The sequence below is a fragment of the Acipenser ruthenus genome, chromosome 5, assembly GCF_902713425.1.
Source record: "Acipenser ruthenus chromosome 5, fAciRut3.2 maternal haplotype, whole genome shotgun sequence".
Lineage (NCBI taxonomy): Eukaryota > Metazoa > Chordata > Actinopteri > Acipenseriformes > Acipenseridae > Acipenser > Acipenser ruthenus.
The window spans coordinates 54,885,377-54,911,930 of NC_081193.1; the positions used below are offsets into that span (position 1 = coordinate 54,885,377).

A 26,554-nucleotide genomic window follows, 5' to 3' on the forward strand; every position below is an offset into this window, starting at 1 on the left:
TCACATTGAGCTTATTAATGATATCTAGATTAAGTATATGGGAAGTTTACTTTTAAAGAAATTCATCATATAACAATATGAGGTACATTACTTCTAGTTACTTCATCAAGTTTCACAAAAAGTTATTTCACACGCAAAGTGGACAAACTAAATAATTAACAGTTGAATTAAGTGTGAATGTGTTACAATTAATTTAGTTCCATGAAAGGAAAATGCAACTGGAGTTATAATCAACGGTTCCTTGAAGCTTAGACTTTTGGTCTGCTGGTTTGGAAACTCAATCGGTTGAAGTGTCCAGTACAAAAACCCTCCTCTCCGCAAAGAAGTCTTCAATCCCACATTGGATCAACTCAGCAACAAAGCTTTCAATTCTCGATATAATCAGCAAACAGCTGCAACAAAATCTTCAGTCCTCGGTATAGGATCCACAACAGCGCCCATCCGCTCTGTCCTCTTCGCTGAATCTTTTAGCTACGCAGGTAGCAGGGCACAGTTTATTTTGGATACTGTGGTTTTAGGTGTACAACAGACCCAGACTGGTTTCTCTGGTAACAGTCGCTGTAAGTTTTACGGCTGTCCTCCAGCCGGGCCTCAGTCTCGTTGCTTATGGTATGTGACTTGCTTGCAGCTTGCTTCCTCGTCTTGGGGCTGTTTTCAGGCAGAGTCCCGTCTTGGTTCCGTTTTCAGACAGAGTCCTGGAGTTGCAGCTTTGCTTATCAGAGTGACAGCACCTTGTTTAGCATTCGATGTGGAGCGCAAAATGTTCTGTTTGGCTTGGGTATTTATAATCGTTTTCACTCTGCTAGATAGCCACTTCCATGAGATCATTTGTGTTACTTGCCTTTTTTTAAACTCACAGTCCTTTGATGTTTTAATGTCCTTTTCCACTGGGACACCACTAGTTTATGTCTTCCTTGCGTCAAAACAATTGTTGTTGCACGTGTCAATTATCTGTTCATAATTCAATTGTCCGCTCAGCCTAATCCAGTTCAGGTGCCGGTCCTCTAATTATTATTATTGTTATTTATTTCTTAGCCGACGCCTTTATCCTGGTCGACTTACAGGTATTACAAGATATCACATTATTTTTACATACAATTACATTATTTTTTACACATTATTTTTTACATACCCATTTATACAGTTGGGTTTTTACTGGAGCAATCTAGGTAAAGTACCTTGCTCAAGGGTACAGCAGTAGTGTCCCCCACCTGGGATTGAATCCACGACCCTCCGGTCAAGAGTCCAGAGCCCTAACCACTACTCTACACTGCTGCCCAGTAGATCACATAGTTCAGTATGTCTGCCATGAACCAAAGGGCCCTTTTTCTTAAGACACAGCAGTTCACTCTTTTTCCTAAGACACAGCAGTTTCATTAATTAGTCCAGTTATATAATTAATACAAGTTCATGTATTATCATATTCAGGGAATATGTCCCACAACTGTATGCTTCCATTTTCTTCCTGTCTTTGTTTCTTCTGTCTAACTGTCTCTCTTTATGACTCTCTCTCCCTGCTTCTTTCCAGGCCCCACTGTGCTGGAGGTGTTCAACACTTTGCTCAGACAGCTCAGGCTGAGTATAGACTACGAGCTCACTGGCTCCTATGACTCCTGCATTAATATCGGCTCCAAGATTATCAAGGAACACGAAGAGCGCCAGTTCCAGGAGGCTGTCATCAAAACCATCGGTGAGTCTATAAACAACACAAGTCTCTACACTCCACTTTCTATCACACCCTTCATAGTTTCCCTGAACTAGAAATGTAACCATTACCTAATGGATATTTAACCTAAAGACAGTGATAACCTGAATGAGATATTTCAAAGCTGAACAACAGTGCCTGTGATGCAGTCGTACCCACCCCCAAAAGCACAAAAGACTGCAGACACAGACATTGTCAGAATTTTTCCTTTCACTGACCTGAAAGCGGTAGAGATCTACGTGGGATTGAACCCACAACCCTCCGGTCAGGAGTCCAGAGCCCTAACCACTACTCCACACTGCTGCATTACTTATATCTGCTTATTCGCTTGTGTAATTACACTAATTAATGCAATTTATTGTAGATGCTTATTGTACTTACTACTTACTAATTACATGTATTGTGCACTCAGCCATGGTTTTCGTTAGTCCCACAGCGGCCTTGTGCCCCGCATGAAGCCAGTGGCTCCATCGCCCCTTCCTGGGATCGAACAACCTTAAGTCGACTACTTGTATTCTCTCTCAGGCTGCAAGCTTAGTCTGAAGTTTAAAAATAACATTTCGTGTTTTGTTAGGAAAATGTTACTAAATTAGTGGTAATCGAGTTGTTACTGTGTTGCGTGAGAATTTGTTTCTCGTGTGTTTTTCTTTTTTTTTGGGCTCAGCAGTCCTGCGTTGGACCGAGACGTTTGCTTCACACTAAGCTGCTTTCAGCTTCTCTCACAGTGTCTCGTTGACATATTAGTTCTGCTTGCAGAACTATTGTGAAGACTGTTAGGGCTCTAATAGGGCTCCAAGAGCGCTATAGGTGGGGATCCCTATAGATCGCTGCTGTGGTAACTAGATCCAGACCTGCTGCCGTTCCCGCTGGTACAAACAAGGTTATCTTTTGCCAATTCACTAGCAGTTGCTGGGCTCAGCTCTGCTTCTGGTCTGACTGTTCGCAGTGCTTCCCGCAGTGTTTCGTTGCCACTCTTGTTTCTGCTTGCAGTGCCATTGCGAAGGCTGTCAGGGCTCTGACAGCGGGCTTCCTCCAGTCTTAGGGCTGTGTTGGCTAGCCAGAAGCTATATACAGTGCCTATAGAAAGTCTACACTCCCTTTCAAAATGTTCACCTTTTGTTGCCTCATAGCCTGGAATTAAAATGCATTAAAAAAAAAAAAAAAAAAAAAAAAATATATATATATATATATATATATATATATATATATATATATATATATATACAGTACTGTACAAAAGTTTTAGGCAGGTGTGAAAAAATGCTGTAAAGTAAGAATGCTTTCAAAAATAGACATGTTAATAGTTTATATTTATCAATTAACAAAATGCAAAGTGAGTGAACAGAAGAAAAATCTACATCAAATCAATATTTGGTGTGACCACCCTTTGCCTTCAAAAACAGCATCAATTCTTCTAGGTACACTTGCACACAGTTTTTGAAGGACATCGGCAGGTAGGTTGGCCCAAACATCTTGGAGAACTAACCACAGTTCTTCTGTGGATTTAGGCAGCCTCAGTTGCTTCTCTCTCTTCATGTAATCCCAGACAGACTCGATGATGTTGAGATCAGGGCTCTGTGGGGGCCATACCATCACTTCCAGGACTCCTTGTTCTTCTTTACGCTGAAGATAGTTCTTAATGACTTTCGCTGTATGTTTGGGGTCGTTGTCATGCTGCAGAATAAATTTGGGGCCAATCAGATGCCTCCCTGATGGTATTGCATGATGGATAAGTATCTGCCTGTACTTCTCAGCATTGAGGAGACCATTAATTCTGACCAAATCCCCAACTCCATTTGCAGAAATGCAGCCCCAAACTTGCAAGGAACCTCCACCATGCTTCACTGTTGCCTGCAGACACTCATTCGTGTACCGCTCTCCAGCCCTTCGACGAACAAACTGCCTTCTGCTACAGCCAAATATTTCACATTTTGACTCATCAGTCCAGAGCACCTGCTGCCATTTTTCTGCACCCCAGTTCCTGTGTTTTCGTGCATAGTTGAGTCGCTTGGCCTTGTTTCCACGTCGGAGGTATGGCTTTTTGGCCGCAAGTCTTCCATGAAGGCCACTTCTGACCAGACTTCTCCGGACAGTAGATGGGTGTACCAGGGTCCCACTGTTTTCTGCCAATTCTGAGCTGATGGCACTGCTGGACATCTTCCGATTGCGAAGGGAAGTAAGCATGATGTGTCTTTCATCTGCTGCAGTAAGTTTCCTTGGCCGACCACTGCGTCTACGGTCCTCAACGTTGCCCATTTCTTTGTGCTTCTTCAAAAGAGCTTGGACAGCACATCTTGAAATTTCTGCCTGGGAGAGACCTTGCTGATGCAGTATAACTACCTTGTGTCTTGTTGCTGTGCTCAGTCTTGCCATGGTGTATGACTTTTGACAGTAAACTGTCTTCAGCAACCTCACCTTGTTAGCTGAGTTTGGCTGTTCCTCACCCAGTTTTATTCCTCCTACACAGCTGTTTCTGTTTCGGTTAATGATTGTGTTTCAACCTACATAATGAATTGATGATCATTAACACCTGTTTGGTATAATTGTTTAATCATACACCTGACTATATGCTTACAAAATCCCTGACTTTGTGCAAGTGTACCTAGAAGAATTGATGCTGTTTTGAAGGCAAAGGGTGGTCACACCAAATATGGATTTGATTTAGATTTTTCTTCTGTTCACTCACTTTGCATTTAGTTAATTGATAAATATAATCTATTAACATGTCTATTTTTGAAAGCATTCTTACTTTACAGCATTTTTTCACACCTGCCTAAAACTTTTGCACAGTACTGTATATATATATATATTTCATTTATCTACACATCCTACCCCACAACTTCCAAATGAAAGAAATATTCTAGAAATATGTAGAAAATTAATTAAAAATAAAAACTGAAATAGCTTGATTGGATAAGTGTCCACCCACCTTGTAATAGCAACCCTAAATTAGCTCAGGTGTAACCAATCGCCTTCAAAATCACACACCAAGTTAAGTGGCCTCCACCTGTGTTAAATTGTATGATTCACATGATTTCAGGATAGTGCATTTCAAAGCAAAGACTCAACCATGAACACCAAGGTGCTTTCAAAAGAACTCCGGGTATAAAAAAAAATATCAATGACCTTGAATATCCCTTGGAGCATGGTCAAGACAATTATTAACCCTTTGCGGTCCATTTATTAAATGCGCGTCAGGCACGCCAGGTCTAATTTATTTTCACACGTGCAGTTAATTTTAGACGCGCTGTTTAAAAGTATTTTTTTTCACAGTCAAACGGGTTTAAATGGCCCTGCATATCAACAAAGCACTCACTAGGCATCTCCAGCCCCGCCCCACCCTTTCGTTCGCTATAGCTTTCACCTATGTAGGAAATAAATAATAATAATAATAGTCATACATACCGATCAATCATCTCCTGATCACTCGTTTTATCACCAAACTCCTCAATAATGCAATCCAAGTCATTATTTTATTACTATAACATCTCACCATGTAGGTAAGATACAAAATAATGTCTTTGTTTAAAATCCCCAAAAATGGAATAGAGGTGGATTTTGAGAATGCATATATTAAAAAGACTTCAATAAACCTGAAGAAATGTTATGTAAACAGACATGTGTCATGTCTTCTTGCACACAGTGAGCACAGTCATTGAGTCTGACATTTTCAAGTATCTAATTAATTTATACATCGGTCCCTACAAGGTATGATAAGGTACAGTAGCTAATGTAGCTAATATACAGTGCCTTGCATAAGTATTCACCGCCCTTGGATTTTTCCACATTTTGTAGTGTTACAACCTGGGATTAAAATGGATTTAATTAGGATTTTTTGTCACTGATCAACACAAAATAGTCCATAATGTCGAAATGGGGAAAAAAATCTACATATTTTTCAAAATGATTTACAAATAAAAAACTGAAAAGTCTTGATTGCATAAGTATTCACCCCCTTTGCTGTGACACCCCTAAATAAGCTCTGGTGCAACAAATTGCCTTCAGAAGTCACATAATTAGCTGAATGGAGTCCACCTGGGTGCAATTAAAGTGTCACGTGATCTCAGATTAAATACACCTGTTTCTGGAAGGCCCCAGAGTTTGTTAGAGAACATATCTAAACAAACGGCATCATGAAGACCAAGTAGCTATCAAAACAAGTCCGGGATAAAGTTCTGGAGAAGCACCAATCAGAGTTGGGTTATAAAAAATATCCCAAACTTTGAACATCCCCCGGAGCACCATTAAATCCATTATTAAAAAATGAAAAGAATATGGCACAACCGCGACTCTGCCTAGAGAAGGCCGTCCACCAAAACTCAGTGACCAGGTAAGGAGGGCATTAGTCAGAGAAGCAACCAAGAGGCCAATGGTAACTCTGAAGGAGCTGGAGAAACCGTCCATGGGACAACTATAACCCGGACGCTCCACAAAGCTGGGCTTTATAGAAGAGTGGCGAGAAGAAAGCCATTGCTGAAAAAAACCCATATCAAATCCTGTTTGGATTTTGCCAAAAGGCATGTGGGAGACACAGCAAACATGTGGAAAAAGGTTCTCTGGTCTGATGAGACCAAAATTGAACTTTTTGACCTTAGCGCAAAACGCTATGTGTGGCGTAAAGCCAACACTGCTCATCACCCTGAGAACACCATCCCCACGGTGAAGCATGGTGGTGGCAGCATCATGTTATGGGGATGCTTTTCATCGGCAGGGACTGGGAAACTGGTCAGGATTGAGGGCAAGATGGATGGCGCCAAATACAGGGAAATTCTAGAGGAAAACCTGTTTCAGTCTGCAAGAGACCTGGGACTGGGGCAGAGGTTCACCTTCCAGCAGGACAATGACCCTAAACACACAGCCAAAGCTACACTGGAGTGGTTTAAAAACAAGAACCTGAATGTCTTAGAATGGCCCAGTCAAAGCTCAGACCGCAATCCGATTGAGAATCTGTGGCAAGACTTGAAAATTGCTGTTCACCAACGGTCCCCATCCAACTTGACAGAGCTTGAGCAATTTTGCCAAGAAGAATGGGCAAAAATTGCAGGATCCAGATGTGCAAAGCTGGTAGAGACTTACCCAAAAAGACTCACAGCTGTAACTGCTGCCAAAGGTGCTTCTACCAAATATTGACTCAGGGGGGTGAATATTTATGCAACCAACAAATGTTTTTTTTTTTGTTTAATTAACTTTTGTGTCACAATAAAAAATATTTTGCACCTTCAAAGTGTTAAGTATGTTGTGTAAATCAAATGGTAAAAATCCCAATTAAATCCATTTTAATTAGTTGTAACACTACAAAAAAAAACACTACAAGGGGGGTGAATACTTATGCAAGGCACTATACATACCAGCTCAGGAGGGGGAAAAAAATTATACTTGTATGTAATATTATATTCTACATAAAAGAGTTGAACAGTAAACTCGTGCTGATCGAAAGACATTATAAATACTTTCTGAAGCTTTCTTATTTATGTTATTTATGTGTTAAAATAACCCAGAGTCAGACATTAAATAACCAATGTATGCACTCAACGCATACTATAACTCAGTCAAACTTAGCTAGCTAGTATAGTATTACTTACGGACGATACAAAAGCCTAAAGGTTAAAATATGTTATTAAAATAATGCATTCAGTAAAAAATCAATTAAAATACTAAATTGTATAAATACAGATAATTAAAATATTGTATTATAAAGTAATTAAAAAAAAAAATCAGACTGAATCCACGAAGAGACAATGGTTGCGTTCTTGTATACCAAAGATTGCTGTCTGCTCGAGGCTGCTGTATGTCTGACATCACACACAGCTTTTAGAGAAATGCCTTCTCCAAAACCTTGCAGCACAGCACACATTTATAAACGTCTATTTGCATTTGTCTGGATTAACTACCTATACAGAGTCAGATTGATGTAATTGATGAACATTAACTTTATTGTAACATACGTGACTTATCACAGATTTAGTACATTATGTTTGTTTAAATAATGTATGTATTTATTTCATTGTAGCTTCATTGTATAATAAGATGTCAGTTGCCTCCGCTAACAAGGGGCAGCAGTAGTTTTAGTGGTTATTTGCATTATGATTAGCAGGTCACTCGTGATCTCTGCATTGTCAGCTTTTCAAAGCTGCACTGGGCTGTGCAGAATCTGCACAGGATTTCTGCAGGTGGAGTTGAGTGACGTCACGCAGCAGCCCTCGAAGAACGTGCATCTCCATGATTCTGGGCAGAACTGGGCAGATCTGTGCAGAACTGGGCAGATCTGTGCAGAACTGCGGAAATCTGCACTACAAGAACTTGACCACTGCATGCACGTCTCCATCTAGATTACAGATATAACGAGAACAGTTTAGAAAGACGGAACTAAAACACTGTGGAACAACGGTTCCACCATTTTCAAGGTTTTTCCAGGCCAGTCCAAAAAAACAAATTTAAAGGCTTTTCAAGGCCTTGAATACTACCAAGTGAAAATCCAAGGCTTTTCAAGGTTTTTTTTTCCAAGTCCCGTACGAACCCTGTTTACAGCGAATGAGGTTACCATACTGTGTGTAGCGTACCGTGTGCACCTTGCCGTGGGTACCGTACCGTGTGCACCGTACCGATTTGATTTGTCTGTTCGGTTCCACTTCGGTTCATCACCGTTCAGACTCGGTTAAAAAGGCACCTGCTCAGTTTAAACAGTGGTACCACCCCTGGTCCGGTAGCAGCGGACTTGGTTCGAGTCTTGACTCGCCGTTTTAATCTTTTTTTCCAGTACTTCTGCCTGTAACATACTGTACAACTGCATTGCTGCATGTGCTGTCTGAGACAGTGGGTTTGTTGTTACTGAGGCAGTAGTTTTTACAGTACTGTACACTGCAGACGTGTCCAGCCTCGGCTGGGGCACAGTCTAGAATGGCATGGGGGCACAGGGGATGTGGAACACCCATTGCGCACTAATGTACCTACCCGGTGCTACAGGCACAGAACCAGTACCAAAACGACCCCGTACCATTGCGGTACATGTCTAGTACCATTTGCATAATGCCTGTGTTTTATCCCCTCTACATTAAAGGTCTATCTGGCAGCCATTCGGCTTGCCGTGTAAAATTGAGCTCAGCTTCCTGGGGGGAGGTGGGGGTGGATGTTGAAAGTGGTTCGGCGGCTTTGTTCCTCACTGGAGGTTAAACATGGTTCTCTGTGCACTCTTGAAGCCTCCATTTGAGCCCATGCATTCAGCTGAGCTGGAATGTTATTGGTCATGCGACTGTTTGCTAGTTATTACCTTCGCAAAGTGGGTGAGCGAGATGCAGGGTTACACTCTGTACCGATCCTGCCTTTTGCCGAACACTATCTCTACATTCGATGTCAACCAGTCTGTGGAACTGGAGGCTTCTTTCCACCTCCTTCCAGTCTGACAGGGAGCTGCAGCTCCAAGCACTCTGCTCAGTGTGGGCCCCTCTCTCTGGCGCCACGCATTTTCACAAAGTGCATGTTGACAGGACAAACAGTTAGAGGCAGTCTGGACGATGTGTTGTCTGCTTTGGGACCAAGTCCCATGGTCAAGTCCTGTCTAGGCAGAGGCTGTCCAAATGGATAGCAGACACATGCAGGACTGCCTATGAGCTGGCCAACTTGCCCCCTCCAGAAAGCTCATTGCCCATTCCTTCAGGGGCATGGTAACTTTATTCCAGGGTGTATCTGTCTGTGACATTTGCAGTGCAGTGGTGTTGGCTACTCCCCATACCTTTTCTAGGTTCTACAGACTTGTGAATCCACAAAACCCTGAATCCACAAAACTGGCAGCTTCCAGGTCAACCCTTACAAATAGACATAGAGGTGAGTTTCTCCCTCAATTTTTTACCCCTAACTACTTGTACTGGGATTCCTAATGGTAACACGCAAGGTAGCCTTTGGCTTAGCCTTGTGGCATTCCAGTTGGTCGGCAATATTGCCTTGCGACAGCTTTGGTATTTCTACCTATTTAGGTAATGGTTACATTTCGTACTTGATAGGGAATGGTAGATTATTATCATAACTCTGGTTCTCTTTCAAGTAGGGAATATTAACCATTACTAATGGGTTTTTCCTGTTAAGACACCCAAACTGAAAACTCTATACCAAAGACTCGCTTAGAGCAGGGTGTCGCTCCGCCCTGCAACCACAAAATAGTAGCGCGCCCTTCCAGCAATGTCATTTTCTTTTTTCAGCCATGCCTATTAGTCCTGAGAGCAGATAAGTGTATCTTTCTTCTCTATATACCTATTATTAGTGCTTTTAACTTGTTTAGTGCTATATATTATATATTACAGAATCGCTGAAGTATAACATTATTTTGAGCAATATTTCTGTTTTAGTCTGTGCTAGGTTAGTCCCATCGTGGCCTTGTGTGCCATGGGAAGCCTGTGGCTCGATTAGCCGTTCCTCCCCGGGATCATAGAATAACTCGCTTATGCTGTACTATTACAAAGGTTTTTTGAAGCAGGCTTTTTCTATTTTAGTGCGCAAATTTAGAATTAGCCAGTGACTGACTTGCAGGTCGGCACCCCTGTTGATTCACCACATGCAGTAACTGCGATCCTTAGGGACCGAGGTTACTGTTTCGGTGCAGGCTGCTGCTGGTTTGGTGTTCGCACTGACTACGCAATTTAGCCAATGGCTGACTTGCAAATGGGCATCCCTGCTAACGTGCCACTTGCAGTATCTGTGATTTATCGCCCCCGATCTCGCTTGCGAGTTCAAGGTTACTGCTTCGGTACCAAGTGCATCAAGTCGACACTGAGAGTACTGTGTCGGCACCGAGTTGGCATGTAGTTGTAAGTGATTCTGCAGCTGATGCATAGTTCACACACCCTAGTCTCTGTAAGTCGCCTTGGATAAAGGCGTCTGCTAAATAAACAAATAATAATAAAATAATAATAATAACGAAAGCCTACACAGCTAGCGCTTTCTCTAGTATACTGAAAAGCTACAACAGCATCCTTTTAGCTTACCAAGCTCACCTTATCGGGGCCACTGCTGAGACCCACAGCCCTTGTCTCTCCAGTTGGAAGAGTTGCGCTTCATTTCAAGGGACCTACTCAGGCTGTCCAAGCTTAGTGGACAAGCAATAGGCAGGAACCTGGCAGCGTTGATGGCTGCACTCAGACAGCTTTGGCTCTCCCAGGCACGAGTGCTGGATGGAGAAAAGACCGCTTTGCTGGACGCTCCCATCAGCCCGGGTCACACTTTTGGTCCGGCTGTAGACGAATGCTACAGCAGTTGCAGCGTGCAAGGGAATCCACCAGGAGTTGGTGCGCCTTTTGCCAAAATGCCCACCGCCACCACGCAAGCCTGCAGCACAGTGGCACCCTAGGCCACAACTCAGAAGAAACCAGCGCCACAGGCTGCTGTCTCTTTGGGCGGCCCCATCCGGAGACAGCCTGCTACCACTTTCCACAGGGGGAGGCCCGCTTTAAAGCGCCCTGTGCCTAGAAAACAGACAAAGGTTGCACCGCAAGCAAAGCACCAGCCCTAGGATATTGCTGCTACAAGCCCAGGACTCCTTCTCCAGCAGACACCTGGACTACTGGAACCAGTACACCATGGACCCCTGGGTTCTCAAGATGGTGCAAACTGGCTAGTCTCTCCAATTCCAGCACGGCCCCCCACCATTCCAGGGTGTGACAAGAACATCTCTCACAGACCCCAAAGCGGTCACTCAGATGACACAGGAGGTAGCAGTCATGCTGCAGAAAGGTGCCATTTGAATAGCAGACCCCTCTGAGAGCACCGGGGGGTCCTATTTCAGGTATTTTCTAGTGCAAAAATGGGATGGCGGCCTCAGATCGACTGGCTTATCTGCACAGGGTCTCCAGCACAAGTGCACAAGCACACAAAACTCGTCACCAACCACCTACATCGGCTAGGTCTGAAATTGAACAATACAAAGAGTCGACTAGCGCCCGCCCCGATAGTCACATATCTGAGGGTGCGCTTAGACTTGGAGCTCAACGTGGCCACCCTGTCGGAGGACAGAATGGAGAGAGTAACCGCCTGCCTCGAGTTGTTTCAACTCGGCAGGGTACTTCCAGTAGTGGTTTTCCAGAGGCTTCTGGGTATGATGGCAGCAGCATTGAATACCTTCCCACTGGGTGTTCTACATATACGCCCTCTGTAGCTCTGGTTCAACCGCACGGTTCGCCAACTGGTGTTGAACCACAACAAGCTTGTGACAGTGTCAGATCACTGTCTATAGGCGCTCTCTTGGTGGAAACAGCCGGTTTATCTGTAGCGCTGGGCAGCATCACCAGTAGAGAGGTCATCACCACAGACGCGTCCAACTCAGGTTGGGGCGGACTGTGGGAGGGCCAGGACGTGCAAGGTGTGTGGCAACACCTGTGGAAGGGTTGCCATATCAATGTTTTGGAATTGTAGGCAGTTTACCTGTCATTGCAGGAATTTTTGGAGCAGGATCAGGCGAGACACATGCTCGTCCGCACAGACAACAGTGGTATTGAAAGGCACCCGGCGGCTTAGGCCCCCGGTGAAGGATTTAGTTCCTCGCTGGAGGTTAAATGTAGTGCTTAATGCATTGACAAAACTTCCATTTGAGCCCATGCATTCAGCTGAGCTGAAATGTTTGTCTTTCAAGACAGCTTTTTTGCTTGCAATCACCTCCGCTAAACGGGTGAGTGAAATGCAAGCATTTTCAATTTGGAAAGCTTGTATTATTTTTTTCAGAGGCCAGAACGAAGGACACCCTTCATACTAACCCAGCTTTCCTGCCGAAGACCATCTTGGTTTTCCACATTAATAAGTCAGTGGAATTGGAGGCTTTCCGTTCACCTCCTTTCCAGTCTGACAAGGTGCACCAGCTCCATTTGCTTTGCCCAGTGCAGGCGTTAGCATATTATGTGGAGAAGACTAAAAGTTAGAGGCAGTTGGAACAACTGTTTGTTTGGGACAGGCTCTGTCTAAACAGCATCTGTCGAAATGGTTAGCAGGCACAGTACAGACTGTGTACAAATTGGCCAATCTGCCCCTGCCTGAGAAGTTCACCAGCCATTCCACCAGGGGTCAGGCGACTTCATGGACATTGTTCCACGGTGCTTCTATCCAGGATATATGCAGTGCAGCAGTGTGTGGGCTTCCTCCCATACATTTGCCAGATTCTATCGGCTGAATGTCGTGGACCCACAGAATCCTTGATTTGGCACAAGAGTACTGAGGGCGGCTTGCCAGTCAACCCTCACGATATAACATTAGAGATGAGTCCATCTTAATGTTTTTTATTCATATATATATTTTTTCCAGGATGGAACATTACTGGTACACAAGCGGTCCTAGCTTGCAATTGGTTTGTATGCCATGTCCTTGCGACAGCTTGGGTATACTCACCCATTTGTAATGGTTAACCCTTAGTGGTCCATTTATTCAGCATGTCTCAGGCGCGTCAGGACCAGTTTATTTTCACACGTGCAGTTTATTTTAGATGCGCTGTTTAAAAGTCACAGTAAAACAGTAAAACCTTTAAAAGGCACTGCATATCAACAGGACACTCAGTACTGCATCTCCAGCCCTGCCCCACCCCTTGTTCGCTGTATTTTTCACATACCTCTTCATAGTCGTGCATACCGATAAATGATCTCCTGATCACTCGTTTTATCACCAAACTCCTCAATAATGCGATCCAAGTCATTATTTTATTACTATAATATCTCAAAAAGCTCTGCAAATGTCTGTGATATTCTTTGAGCACTGGATGCAGAAGCACCTATCTTGTTTGTTTATATCTGTGTTATCTCTGTGGTGCCGGGGCTATGTGTATTGCTCAGATCCGGGCCTTTATTTTTTATTTATTTATTTATTTTTTCGGCTCCTATCGGTCTCACTCGGCCATTGAATGGTTTTCTCGGCTTTTTCCGGAGAATTGGAACGACATTGGACCGGAAAGGGAAAATTGTAATGCCGGACATAGTCCGACATAGGACCGCAAAGGAAAATGACACGACTGGAAGAAAATGACATTGCTGCCACCCTGCTCTAGCGAGAGTCTTTGGTATAGAGTTTTCAGTTTGGGTGTCTTTAAAAGGAAACACCCATTTGTAATGGTTAATATTCCTATTTCAGGGAACCAGCGTTATGATGTTCCCTGAAATAGAAATGTAACCATTAACCTTCAAGGTCACTGTGTCTATATTGCAGAAGTCTTGAAGGAAAAATGATGACAATGTTTGTGTCTGCAGTCTTGTGCTCTTGGGGGTGGGAACAACTGCATCACAGGCACTGTCGTGCAGCTTTGATATATCTTATTCAGGTTATCAGTCTTTATGTTAAATATCCATTATGTAATGGTTACATTTCTATTTCAGGGAACCAAGGTTATTATTTTTATTATTATTTATTTCTTAGCAGACGCCCTTATCCGGGGCGACTTTGTTACAAGATATCACATTATACATTATTTCACATTATACAGATATCACATTATTTTACATACAATTACCCATTTATACAGTTGGGTTTTTACTGGAGCAATCTAGGTAAAGTACCTTGCTCAAGGGTACAACAGCAGTGTCCCCCACTGGGGATTGAACCCACAACCCTCCGGTCAAGAGTCCAGAGCCTCTTGTGACCGAGTTGTTGAGTGGCGTGTGGGTGGTGACGTCACAGACCAGGAACACAAACCAAAACAATGAATGGTGGGTGAAACTGAACGCAACGGTCCTCAGTGTTTTATTAAATAAATAAACCAAAAGATTTATCTCTAACTGTCCATTTCTTCCCCATTACCCTCCATTCATCTCTGCCTTATTCTCAACATTTCTCTCCCTGTCTCCAGGGTCTTTTGCCAACACTCTTCCCACCTACCAGAGGTCTGAGGTGATGCTGTTTATCATGGGGAAGATTCCTCTGCCTGAGGTCCATCCCGCTCTGGGTTCTGCCAAATCAGGGTAAGAGCTGCTCACGCTGTTCTGAAGACGCATGCTGTTTGTAATTGCCTTGGAAACAGTAGCGGCTCCTGACTTTAATATGTGGGGAAGCTAACTATATATATATATTCTTATATTCTTATATGCAATCAAATGTTTAGGGGTGCAACAATTAATCGATGCATCGATTATTGATCATCTGTCCTTAAATTTTACCGAACTTCGATTACATTTTGGTGAATCGATGCATCGAATTAGTACCCAGCTTTAAGTTTCCTGTTGCCGGTTTGCATTAAAACCTTGATTGTGAGCACTGGCGACTCGTAGCTTGAAAAACTGGTGAGGCACAGCCCCCCCCCCCCCCCAAAAAAAACTGTACTCAAACCTGATGCCCGATTTTAACCATTTTTATGTAAACATTAAGCTAACTTTCTAACATTACCAGATCTTTCATCACACAGTTCTACGCCAGATTGTCACAATCAAGAGAGCTGCAAACAACGCTTTACAGGCAAGGGTCTCTTATCGACAGACAGCTGCACCTGCACTAACCTGAGCGTTTGAAATGGAAGTATCGTCATACTCTCGTGCTGTTAATAATATTCTGAACTACAGAAGAGTCAGGTTCGGTTTCTGTTGATGTCTCTGGCATTGGTGGTTTAGCTTTTTTGTTGCAGAAAAACTACAAACGTAGCTGTCTTTTTGCCATTTTAACAGGGCTCAAATTCACTCTGTTTTTAGCATATATTTTCACTGACTGAAAAAGTGAAAGTCTCACACGAGAACAAATATAACGGTAAAGGGTCTTATACACTCTTTGGTAATGTTATTAAGTTTTGAAAGTTTGAAATAAACTGCGCACTTACGTATTTTTAAATAATAAACCCTGGCAACAGTGGCGTAGCCTGGATATTTTTTTCGGGAGAGGGTGGAAATGGTAACTTTTTTAAGGTGAGTAGTCACAGTGGTGCAATTGGCAACCTGATTTCTTATTAGTGCATTGACATTTTATTTTCGAAAAATAAAGAACAATCTTTTTTTTTTATTTTTAACAGAAGATCCAATAACCAAATACACTGTTGTGCAAAAAAAAAAAAGATTCAGTTTAGAACACTTCCGATTAAAAACAAAAAAGGAAATACAAAGCAAAGTACTTGAATTTTTAATATAATATATAATTTAATTCGTACTTATGGTTGTTCATTTTTGTTAACTGACATTTGGTGTTCAAAGCAAAGCAAACCATTTTATTTAATTTCACAAATCCTGACTAATTTAATTACTGTTTGACTGACGCAGGACTGCCGGTGGTACCTAATCTTCTGGAGGTTCGGGGGAGGAGGGACTTGTGCACACAGTTGCATTAACTACATTGTATAACTACAGCGCCTTTAAAAAAACAAAAAATAAATAAATAAATAAATAAATAAATGCACAAACAGCTGAAAAACTTGGATTGATTGACAGCAAAGCCAACCACTCATTTTTTATGGTATCGCACTGCACTGACATTCGCTAGCCAATCAGGCTTTGTTGAGCTGATGGATGTGCTGTAGCCTAAACAAATAATCAGAATGAAAACGAATAGGTAACCAAACTCAGAAAATTAAATAGTTTTGCCGTTTCTCTCTCAGCAGCGTCCAGAACTGTTTTCATTCTAATTTATTTCTTTAGTTATTCAATTAATAATAGGTTGTACATTTACCACTCCATCTCCAAGACCTGGATGGACTTGGTTACCGTCCCTTGATGAAGCTGGCTGCACAATCCGTGAAAAATGATAATCTTATTTAATAGGCTGGCCGCTAGAGAGGTCAGCTGGCAGTAAGATATGTCGTTAGGTGAGTGCATTGTACGTAAATACATAGGCTACTGATTCCATAGTAGATGTCCTCAACCCCATCTAGGTGTGTAGTAGTTAGGCTACATAGCATATACAGTCATAGCCTATATGTTACATGCATCTGTGTGTGGTGCAGCTTGCTTATGTATTCTCATTGGCTGACAGCAACGCGGTAAATAAAAAGTTTGCTCCGTAAGCGAAAAGAAAAATCAGCGCCGCCTGTGCCGCGTCCACCCTGCATAGACTATAATGGGAAGTGAAAAATATAACAATAATGCAATTTCTTTATTTCTTACACGTTTCAGTGTGAACGATCCTAACGCAGTGGCTAAGCCACTGCCTGGCAGAAATCTCGGGGGGGGGGGGGGGGGGCACGTGACCAGGCGTGCCCCACCTACGCGTCGCCACTGATTGTGAGTGCACTTCTAGTGCTAGTATGGTAAATTAGCACGTTGCTAGGATTGTAGGAACAATTCAATAATTTATAATTTAATGTTTATCTGGGTTGATTAGTTCTCTTATTAATAATATTTAATTGACTTGATATTCACGCGCAGACACATGGAATGTTTAATCAACAGTAGTATTTTACTAAGCACACAAATATTAAACAGAAATCAGAAAAGTCAGAAAGTAAATCTCTTAGTCTCTAAGCACAAAACACAATTCAAAACTCTCACTGCACTCATGCTGGCTAGTAGGCAACTGAAATATGTCACCGCCTGTCTCCTCACACACAAAGCAGCAGCTCGAGCAAGCTTACTTTTAAATAAATTCTTCATACAACAATATGAGGTAGATTACTTATAGTTACTTCATCAAGTTTCACTAAAAGTTAATTCACATGCAAAGTGTGCAAACTAAATAATTAACAATTCAATTCTATGTGAATGCGTTACAATTAATTAATTTAGTTCCATGAAAGGAAAATGCAACTGGAATTATACCCAGTGGTTCCTTGAAGCTTAGACCTTTGGTCCATTGGTTTGGAAACTCAATCGGTTGAAGTGTCCAGTAGAATAGGCTCTCCTCTCAGCAACAAAGTCTTCAATCCCACGTTGGATCAATCTCTGCAACAAAGCTTTCAATTCTCGATAGAATCAACAAACAGCTGCAACAAAGTCTTCAGTCCTCGGTATAGGATCCACAACAGCGCCCGTCCGCTCTGTCCTCTTCGCTGAATCTTTTAGCTACGCAGGTAGCAGGGCACAGTTTCTTTTGGATACAGTGGTTTTAGGTGTCTGATAACAGTCGCTGTAAGTTTTACTGCAGTCCTCCAGCCAGGCCTCAGTCTCGTTGCTTGTGGTAGTGACTCGCTTGCTTCCTCTTCTTGGTTCTGTTTTCAGGCAGAGTCCAGGAGTTGCAGCTTCGCTTAGCAGATTAACAGCACCTTGTTTAGAATTCGATGTGGAGCGCAAAATGTTCAGTTTTGCCTGGATATTTATAATCTTTTTCACTCTGCTAAATAGCCACTTTCATGAGATCATTTGTGTATCTTGCCTTTTTTTAAACTCACAGTCCTTTGATGTTTTAATGTCCTTTTCCACTGGGACATCACTAGTTTATGTCTTCCTTGCGTCAAAACGATTGTTGTGCACGTGTGAATTATCTGTACATAATTCAACTGTCTGCTCAAACTAATCCAGTTCAGGTGGCGGTCCTATATGATAATCGAATACGAAATTAGGGTGCCAACTGCACCTCTAAAAATGTTGCATGTTTCAAAAGGTACTTCATGCAGGATTTTCAAAAGTTCGTAATTGATAACTAGTGTTAACGCATTTTCATGAGGTCGTTATGCCTATCTCATTATTTAATAATAATGCTAACTTCATTTTTTCGAAATTATGTTGATTTATGAAATAATGTTAATATCTTAACAAGCAGTGCTTCTCAAACTTTTTTTTGTTTGTGGACCACCTGAATTTTTGTGGGATCTCGGCGGACCACACAATAAACATAGCTGACTGAAAAATAAGCACATAAAAAAATCATTATAATACTAAGAATAACCGTAGACTTACCTTTATTTGATTTAATGCGATGGATGGGCCTGTTTCTGTAAGCAAAGTGATTTTAAAATTGGAGTTTTAAAGAATGCTTCTAGTTTACTTTTCATAGTACGAATTTACCCGGGGGGGGGGGGGGATTATTATTGTTTTTTTAATTGATAATTACAGCAGAATTTGGATTGTATGGATGCTGCACGCTGATTGGCTGTTGAGGATTTTTTTACTGTGTAGTTATATAGTACTGTACAATACACGACTGGTATTTTTAAATGCTAGGTCACTAACAAGACTAACATTGCAGGTTATGTGAGCTCTGTTTAGCGAGCTATTGAGACCAGCACGGTGGCTTCATTAATTTTATAATTACAATAAATGGAAACATTGAAAACCTCCAGTTTAATGTTTACTACAAATATGACCTTGTTTGACTGACTATTTTGTCTCCAAAGTGGAAGGATATATAATCAAACTCTTTGTTTTCTTGAAAAATAAAAACACTTTTTATTTTTTACTGTATCAATTTTATAATCGGGATAATACTCAGGGCTTGTGCATTGTGTTGCTTCGCTTCAGGCCCCTAACCCAACTACAGCCGTATGTTAATGCAACCCAACGCATGCCCTGTCGTGTGTTATCCCTTACTTTACAAGATGCTGTGTTGAGTGCACGTGAGCGCAATACACAAAAACTCCCTAGTAAAGAATACATCTTAGACACTTCAAAACTATATATGATGGAGAGTTTAGACATTTTTTAACTTGGAGATATTCTAAATTTATGCATTTTCTTCTTGCTTCTGTAGATACATTTTTAAGGTCTCAATTTCTGGGTTTGCAATGGGATCTATAAACTATGCTGCTGCTTCCTTTCCGTAATTATGTAACGTTTCCATGGACCACCTGAAGGGAGCCGGCAGACCACCAGTGGTCCGCTGACCACAAATTGAGAACCACTGACCTAGATACTTAATTATTTGTAGTTATAGAAATATTTTAGACTTATATACTTGTGGTTATGAATGAGATTTGTTCACTTGTTTTAACAATTTGTAACCTTAAGCCCGGAACACACTGCGCGATGACATCGCAGGAAGGGATGCATGTATGCTTAAAGTACAGTGGCAATGTGGCGAATGAAAGGCTATGGCAATAATAATATCTACAATTTTGGCTAGAACGTGATCGTGAAAACCACATATGACTGGAGACTATTTTTTCTCTCTCTCTCTATTAAAATGCACATACATACATACATACATACATACATACATACATACATGTATACACTGTATTCTATTGGCTTGTATATAAATGTCAGTGCCGATATTCTTTGAAAACAAGACCTGACAGCCCCACATTGTACTTTAACTATTAGACTAAGTATTTACAGAATACTTAAAAACCGCTGCTATAATCACGATCACGGAAGCCTATTGTTTCTGTTAGGATTTTTATTTTTTTTCTTCCGCTCTTTTCAAAAAATCTCTAAAATCAACACCGTTGCACGGAAACTCACGAAACTTGGTAGGCTGGTAGGCACCTAAAGGGAGTTGTGTCAGAATGAAAATGAAGGTCATAGGTCACATGGTGTGGCAGCCATATTGGATTTTCCAAGAATTTTGGACAATTTAAAAAAATCTTCTCCGAACCGGTTTACAGCAGAGATCTGAAACTTGGTGCACATACTACCCTCATGGCCTAGATTTACAGTTGTTCAAGAGAAGTCGATCGGTCACGTTGTTTGGTGGCCATATTGGATTTGTCAAAAATATTGAAACGACTTCTTCTCTGAAACGATTATGCCGATTGTTCAATATTTTCAAGTGTTGTGTATGGAATTGGTGACAGCACCTTTAATTGTGTCAAGTTGTAATATGGAAATAGCATGTTGCAGCTCCCATGCTCAGTGTTAGTGAAGTCCTGATCTGACAGCATGTAACACGACACCTCTTATGATTTACATGTTGATGTTTATTTTTCAGTAAAAAAACTCAATTGCAGTGAGTTTGTTCTGCTGTATTTACGATATTAAATACACCACAGCAAGCACATTGTCATATATTTTAGATATTTTCATTAGCACAATCTGAGCTACATTTGGTGAATGGCATTTTTTTTGTTTTACTGCAATCAAGTAAGCTGCAGTACATTTCATTTTTAATTCCCTTGATTTTTTTTTTCTCAGCAGTACAATTCCTAATTAGTACAGTATTTTATGTGCATTCTACTTTCACATTTCTTAAAATGGTCAGTTTGAGAAATAAACGTTGTTTTCCCTGCAACAATTGATCCTGCTTTAGTACAAAGCACACTTTACATTACTTTATGGTAACGGTACTTAAATTACCGTGCCTTCTTCTTTGGCTGAAGAGATATTATCAGCTCATCATCTATCTAACTGGGGAATCTGCTACAAAATTAAATCATCCTTAAACTCCTGACGGTAAACAATGTAACTAAATCTATTATATCTGGGATACAAGATGCAACAGATGAAAAAAATCAGTTTGTGTTGACTTAAAGCTTTATTTAGGCACTCTACAATTTGACTGGTGAAAGATAACGTTTGATTCACAAGCATAACTTTTTTCAGGTTGTTATGGCAACCTTTTCACTTTGTTTTGCGTTTAATTGTTGAGCTTTTTGCTGCATTACAGCCCTTCATTAATTATTTTCTTTATTTTAAGATTCCAGGGCATTTTGTTAATGGCATGTGTACAACACACAAACCTTACGTGTATTTTTGTTTGTGTTTTTCGCTGTTCTTGTTCTAAATTTCTTAAATGCAACCATTCTTTTTAAACTAAATTTTTAGACAACAGTACTCACACACATTTAGTCACCATCACAACTGTTTCAAGAAACTGGGGTTCCCATGTTCTGCTGGTGTTAATACAATACCTCTCTGCACTTACAAGCATTTGCATTCAATCAAATTGTTACCGCCCTTCAGTTTATTAAAACATGATATATATTTATTTATTTATTTATTTTATAATACAGACCGACATCACGTCACATTCATAAATATTGACACATGCTTTTAAAGGGAGAGGCAGCATTTCTGTGCTAACCCCGAAAAAACTGTTTTTTGTTGTTGTCGCATTTGCAAACATTATTGTCGCAGTCTGGAGCCCTGCATCATACGTTCTCATTTCTCTGTGATGCAGTGGTACAAACAGATTGACACATTACGATGTAGGTGTGATTGAGGGAGTATTGTGGTTGAGGAGTCATAGCATCATAAAGAACAACTGCCAGTGTGTACCAGTTGCAAGCCTGTCACGTACCAGTACTGGTACACAGACCACAGGCTGAAAACCACTGCATTAGGCCACAATACCTCTCAGTCCCTCGGTTCTATCCACTATGCCACATTTGCCTCATAGTCCCTCTGCTCCAACCACTTTGCCAAACAACAAGATGAAAGATGCACTGAATGATGTGAATCAACTTAAAAGACAGGAGCAGAGTGTAAAATAGCTTCCTTTATTTTTCTATATGAGTATTCTCAACAAGGGGGAAAAAACAAGTTGAATGCCAGAGGGTAGCTCCTGTACTTTGCTTTGTACTCAGCCTTGTCTATTAATTAATGTTCAGGAAGTCTATATTTATCAACTTTACAGAAATAAAGGCAGCTGGCCTTGAGGATGAATAGCAAGCCTAAGTCACACTGCACAACAGTTTCCATTAGTGAATAGCAACAGCTGAAATGACAGATTGAGTGGGGGAGGGGGCAGAGCGGCACAATAGGAGGGAAGAGATTTTGGCTGAAATAGAGGTTGATGAGTCTTCCTGGCGGATGTAAATGCTATTCACTGGAAGGGAGCTAATGCATGCTTCGATTTGGGGTCAGTCAAGGCTTTCACTGTGATGCTTTCACACTATTAATGACTACAATAACAGCCACTGCTCTCCATTCACCTCTGCTGCTGTTATTATTGTTCTCTTTTTTATTTTTATTAAGTACACAGAAAAGATTGGGGCTTTTTAGGTAATAGCAGTGTGGTGAGCTGAGAGGCTGGAATAATGTGAAAGCTAAACCTATGACCAGGTGATCAATAGATCTCTCAAATAAATGGGGGCAGCACCATTTACTAGTTCCCAGCGTCCCTCCCCTTCACAACGACGCTTGTGCATTAACGTGAAAAAATAAAGACTTCATTTCCCAGCGTCCCTGTCTTTCACGGCTTCTCAGATCAGCTCCCTTGAATAATTATAAGTTGACCTGTTGAACACACACAATAAAATATGGACAAATAAAACAGTGTAAGCACTTTCTAATAGACATCTTCTTCGCCGTTCTTTTTATAAATAAATAAATAGTAGCTGCATGTTTTTCTTTTCTAATGTGTTAGTGTTTTACTTTGTGGTGTGAATGGAGCCGTGAGGTATGGAAGGCCACCTATGTCAAAAATGTGTGTTGTTAGTATACGTTTCAAATAAATTACTACGTTTAGTACTGCGATACACTACGTGTTCTGTTTTGTTAACTGCACATACTATTTTTACTAGACGTACAAATTTGGGCCAATCAGTTCTTTAGAAATTAAATAAGAGCCAAAGAATTTAAAGAAAATAGTATGTGTACTAAATGATCCAATGAAAAGTTACCTCACATTTTCCATGCTCTTCCAAAAGTGATCAGGGAATCTGAGCCCTTGAATATTTTCAAAAGCCGTCTCAAAACATTTTTTAAACTTGCCTTTCCAATTGTTTAACTTCTGTTTGGACAATGTTTTTAATATGCCTTTAATTTTCCTTTAGTATGTTTTTTTGTATTTTTATTTTTGTCCCTGTAAAACTTCCAGTAATCACGGGCCTTTTGTAAACGACGAGTTATGAATAATAATACAGTGGATGTGGTCTTTATATTGGATTTAATTGTTTTTATTATTATTAACAGTGGTAGATGCAATTCAGTTTTTCAATGCAGATTCGTTCTTCTGCTTGTTCATTTTCTAACGTTTTGCATATCCTTGTTTATTTTGCTTTATACTTTGGGGGTGTGCAATACAGAGGCATTTTGTTATAAAATAAAACTGTTACTTAATACCCACTGACACAACCTATTAACGATGTTCCTGGAATGCAGCAATTTAGTTATGTTAATGCTATAAGGTTGTATGTTAGTGACTTGCATCTGAAGATGTCAGTGATGTTACACACTGGGTCTCAATAGTCATCGGGGCTTCTGGCAAATATTGTAAAGAAACGCCCCTGGCGCTGTACAAAATACAATTATTATTATTATTATTATTATTATTATTATTATTATTATTATTATGACCCTTACACCTTACTATTTTTGACAGTAAAGCAGGAGACATTTTAAACGAAAATATTTTTAATCCACGTTTGCCGTTTAAACGTTCAAAACCTTACAGCCCTAATTCTAATAGCCTGTATTTTTTGTGCTTTTGAGAGCTTCGTCCTCTTATCCCCCCCTCCTGATGAATTGCAGGTTCGAGGGGAGCAGGATGATCCAGATGATGCTGCTCAAGTCCCTGCTGCAGGTAGTAAACAGCTCTCCCTCACTATCTATTGTCCCTCGCTGTGGAAGGACAGGGTAAATTGCGGTTGTTGCACTTTAGAGTTTTATATACAAATATTTAGAGAACCACTTGTAATAAAACTTGTTAAGGAAATTGTTTAGTACAAGACACGGGTATTATAAGGCATATATGGATACTTTGTGTAAAATACAGGTATGGCGGCAGGTGAATGTCTCCTAACACATCTTTTACACAGGGTTGAAAGTTTTCAGCTTTTTCAGACGTTAGTACAATTGTAGTTTTTAATAAATATTACCTATTTCCATTTTTCATGTTTAACTGAGTACCCCCTGAGAGAGGAATATGCTGAACGCTTTCTGGATGTAAAGAAATAAAATCTCTGTTCATTCAGACTGAAGATAAAAAGCCCTTTAGTAGCAAGCGCTGCACTGGAAGAATACCATTTCTTACATTGTCTGAAGAACTCCACACAGTGTAAACTCCTGGTCTCCATGTTGCTTGGTCAGGAGGAATAAGCTGATCTCTTACCCAGAGATCATTGATCTAAACTTTTTTGGCGCCAAAGTCTATGTCACTTCCCCCATAAAAGCCCACGTCATCACCAATGATTGTCCAGATTTGTCCTCGCTTGGGTACAGAGGTAGAAAAGGCACTTGCGTTTTTGTTCATTGTTTTGTTTTCAAAGTGTTTTATATATATATATATATATATATATATATATATATATATATATATATATATATATATATATATACAGTATCTTGAACATTTTTCACATTCTGATGCCTAAAAAATACAATTCAAACTGCATTAAAGTAGGAGTTTGTTTCACACAACATCATCTACACTTTCAAAGAACAATTATAAAAATATTTGAAAAGTTATTAAAAATAAAAAAAAAACTTGATTGCATAAGTCTTCACACCCTTTGTCATAGCAAACCCAAATTAGCTAAGGTACAACAAATTGCCTAAACAAGGCACATAATATAAATAGAGCACACCTGTGTCCAATCACAGTAGTTCAACCGATTTGAATACTCCTGGATGAAGAATCAAGCTGTTTCTGTTGTATGAAGTGAATTTGAAGCTATTCAGATGAAAAAGTCAGAAGATGTACAAGAACTACACGAAAATAGGAAGAGCCACTATAAGTTAGTCATCGGTGACTTAAACGCCAAAATAGGAGCCCAGCAAAAAGACGAGAATTCGGTCAGCAAATTTGGACATGGCAACAGGAACGAGAGGGATGACAGACTAGTCGAATTTGCAGAGAACAAGAACTTATTCATTCATCATGAACACCTTCTTCCAGAAGAAACCCATCAGGAAAATGACATGGAGAGGACCCAACGGTGTGAAGAATGAAATTGACTACATACTCGCCAACAAGAAGCACACCGTACAAAATGTATCAGTACTAAACAATTTTAACACAGGAAGTGACCACAGACTTGTAACATGCAAAATACACCTTAGCACAGCACTGGAGAGAGTGAAACTCGTGATGACGGAATCCAACACAATCAACGTAGAAATGCTCCAGAAGCAAAGCCTGGTGTTTCAACTGGAACTGAAGAATAGATTCTGCGCTCTTCGAGATCTGCAAAAAAGAAGCAATCGAGGTAAACAAAATCTATGAGGAAGTGATGCAAGTAATTGCAGAAACAGCGAAAAACATCGCTGGAACACAGAGTACAAAATGCGACCAGAAGATCACGCAAGAGACAAGATTTTAGCAATCATACAAGAGAACGAGACTGTCATCAAGAAACGCAAATTGATTTTGAAGAGAGTCGAAGACTTTTACAGAAAATGATATCAAGATGAAAAGAGCAACATAGCAAATGGAGGAGATGAGATGTAAAGAACACAACCCGAGCAAGAAGTTACAGACATTCTACCGGAAGAAGTGAAACATGCTATCAAACATATGAAGACAGGAAAGGAACCCGGAGAAGACGGCATAACGATTGACATCGTGAAAGAAGGAGGTGAAAAACTGACAAAAATACTGTTGTGTATTTTTATAGATTGTTTTAAGAAAAAGAAAGTGCAAAATGACTGGAACAATGCATTGGTGATACTTTTACATAAGAAAGAAGATAAAGAAGACCTCAAGAACTACAGACCTATTAGCTTACTTCCTGTAATCTACAACATTTTTACCAAGATACTCAACAACAGACTTCAAGATAAGTTTGACTCGGCACAATCAAATGAGCAAGCAGTATTCAGGAGTGGATTTCGCACAATCATCTTCAAGTTGCAGGGCAAGTGATTCAAACTAGCAACGAGTACGAACTACCACTTTGCTTGGGATTCATCGACTATGAAAAAGCCTTTGACTCTGTTTACACAAGATCTGTATTAAGCTCTCTGAAAAAACAAGGAATTGAGAAAACATACAGAGACTTGATCAGCACCATATACAAGAATGCAACATGTAAGTATGATGATGATGATATATACACATACATACCTGCAAAGTTGGGTGCGTGTATATATTTATGTATTGTTTTTTATAAACTGTGCAACATGTTCCATGGTGAATGGCTGTATCATGCTAACCTGCTGGGTTTGA

General features: G+C 40.5%; 1 protein-coding gene across 5 annotated transcripts in view; it reads left to right on the top strand.

The window, feature by feature from the left end:
* Nucleotides 1-26,554, top strand: part of LOC117402952 (protein EFR3 homolog B) — a 214,956-nt gene that overhangs the window by 114,444 nt on the left and 73,958 nt on the right. For all 5 annotated transcript variants that reach the window (XM_059024327.1, XM_034004675.3, XM_034004674.2 and 2 more), the window contains 3 exons: nucleotides 1,529-1,690; nucleotides 14,511-14,622; nucleotides 23,920-23,971. In XM_059024327.1, the coding sequence (XP_058880310.1) occupies nucleotides 1,529-1,690; nucleotides 14,511-14,622; nucleotides 23,920-23,971 (326 nt within the window). The remainder of the gene's footprint in view (nucleotides 1-1,528; nucleotides 1,691-14,510; nucleotides 14,623-23,919; nucleotides 23,972-26,554) is intronic.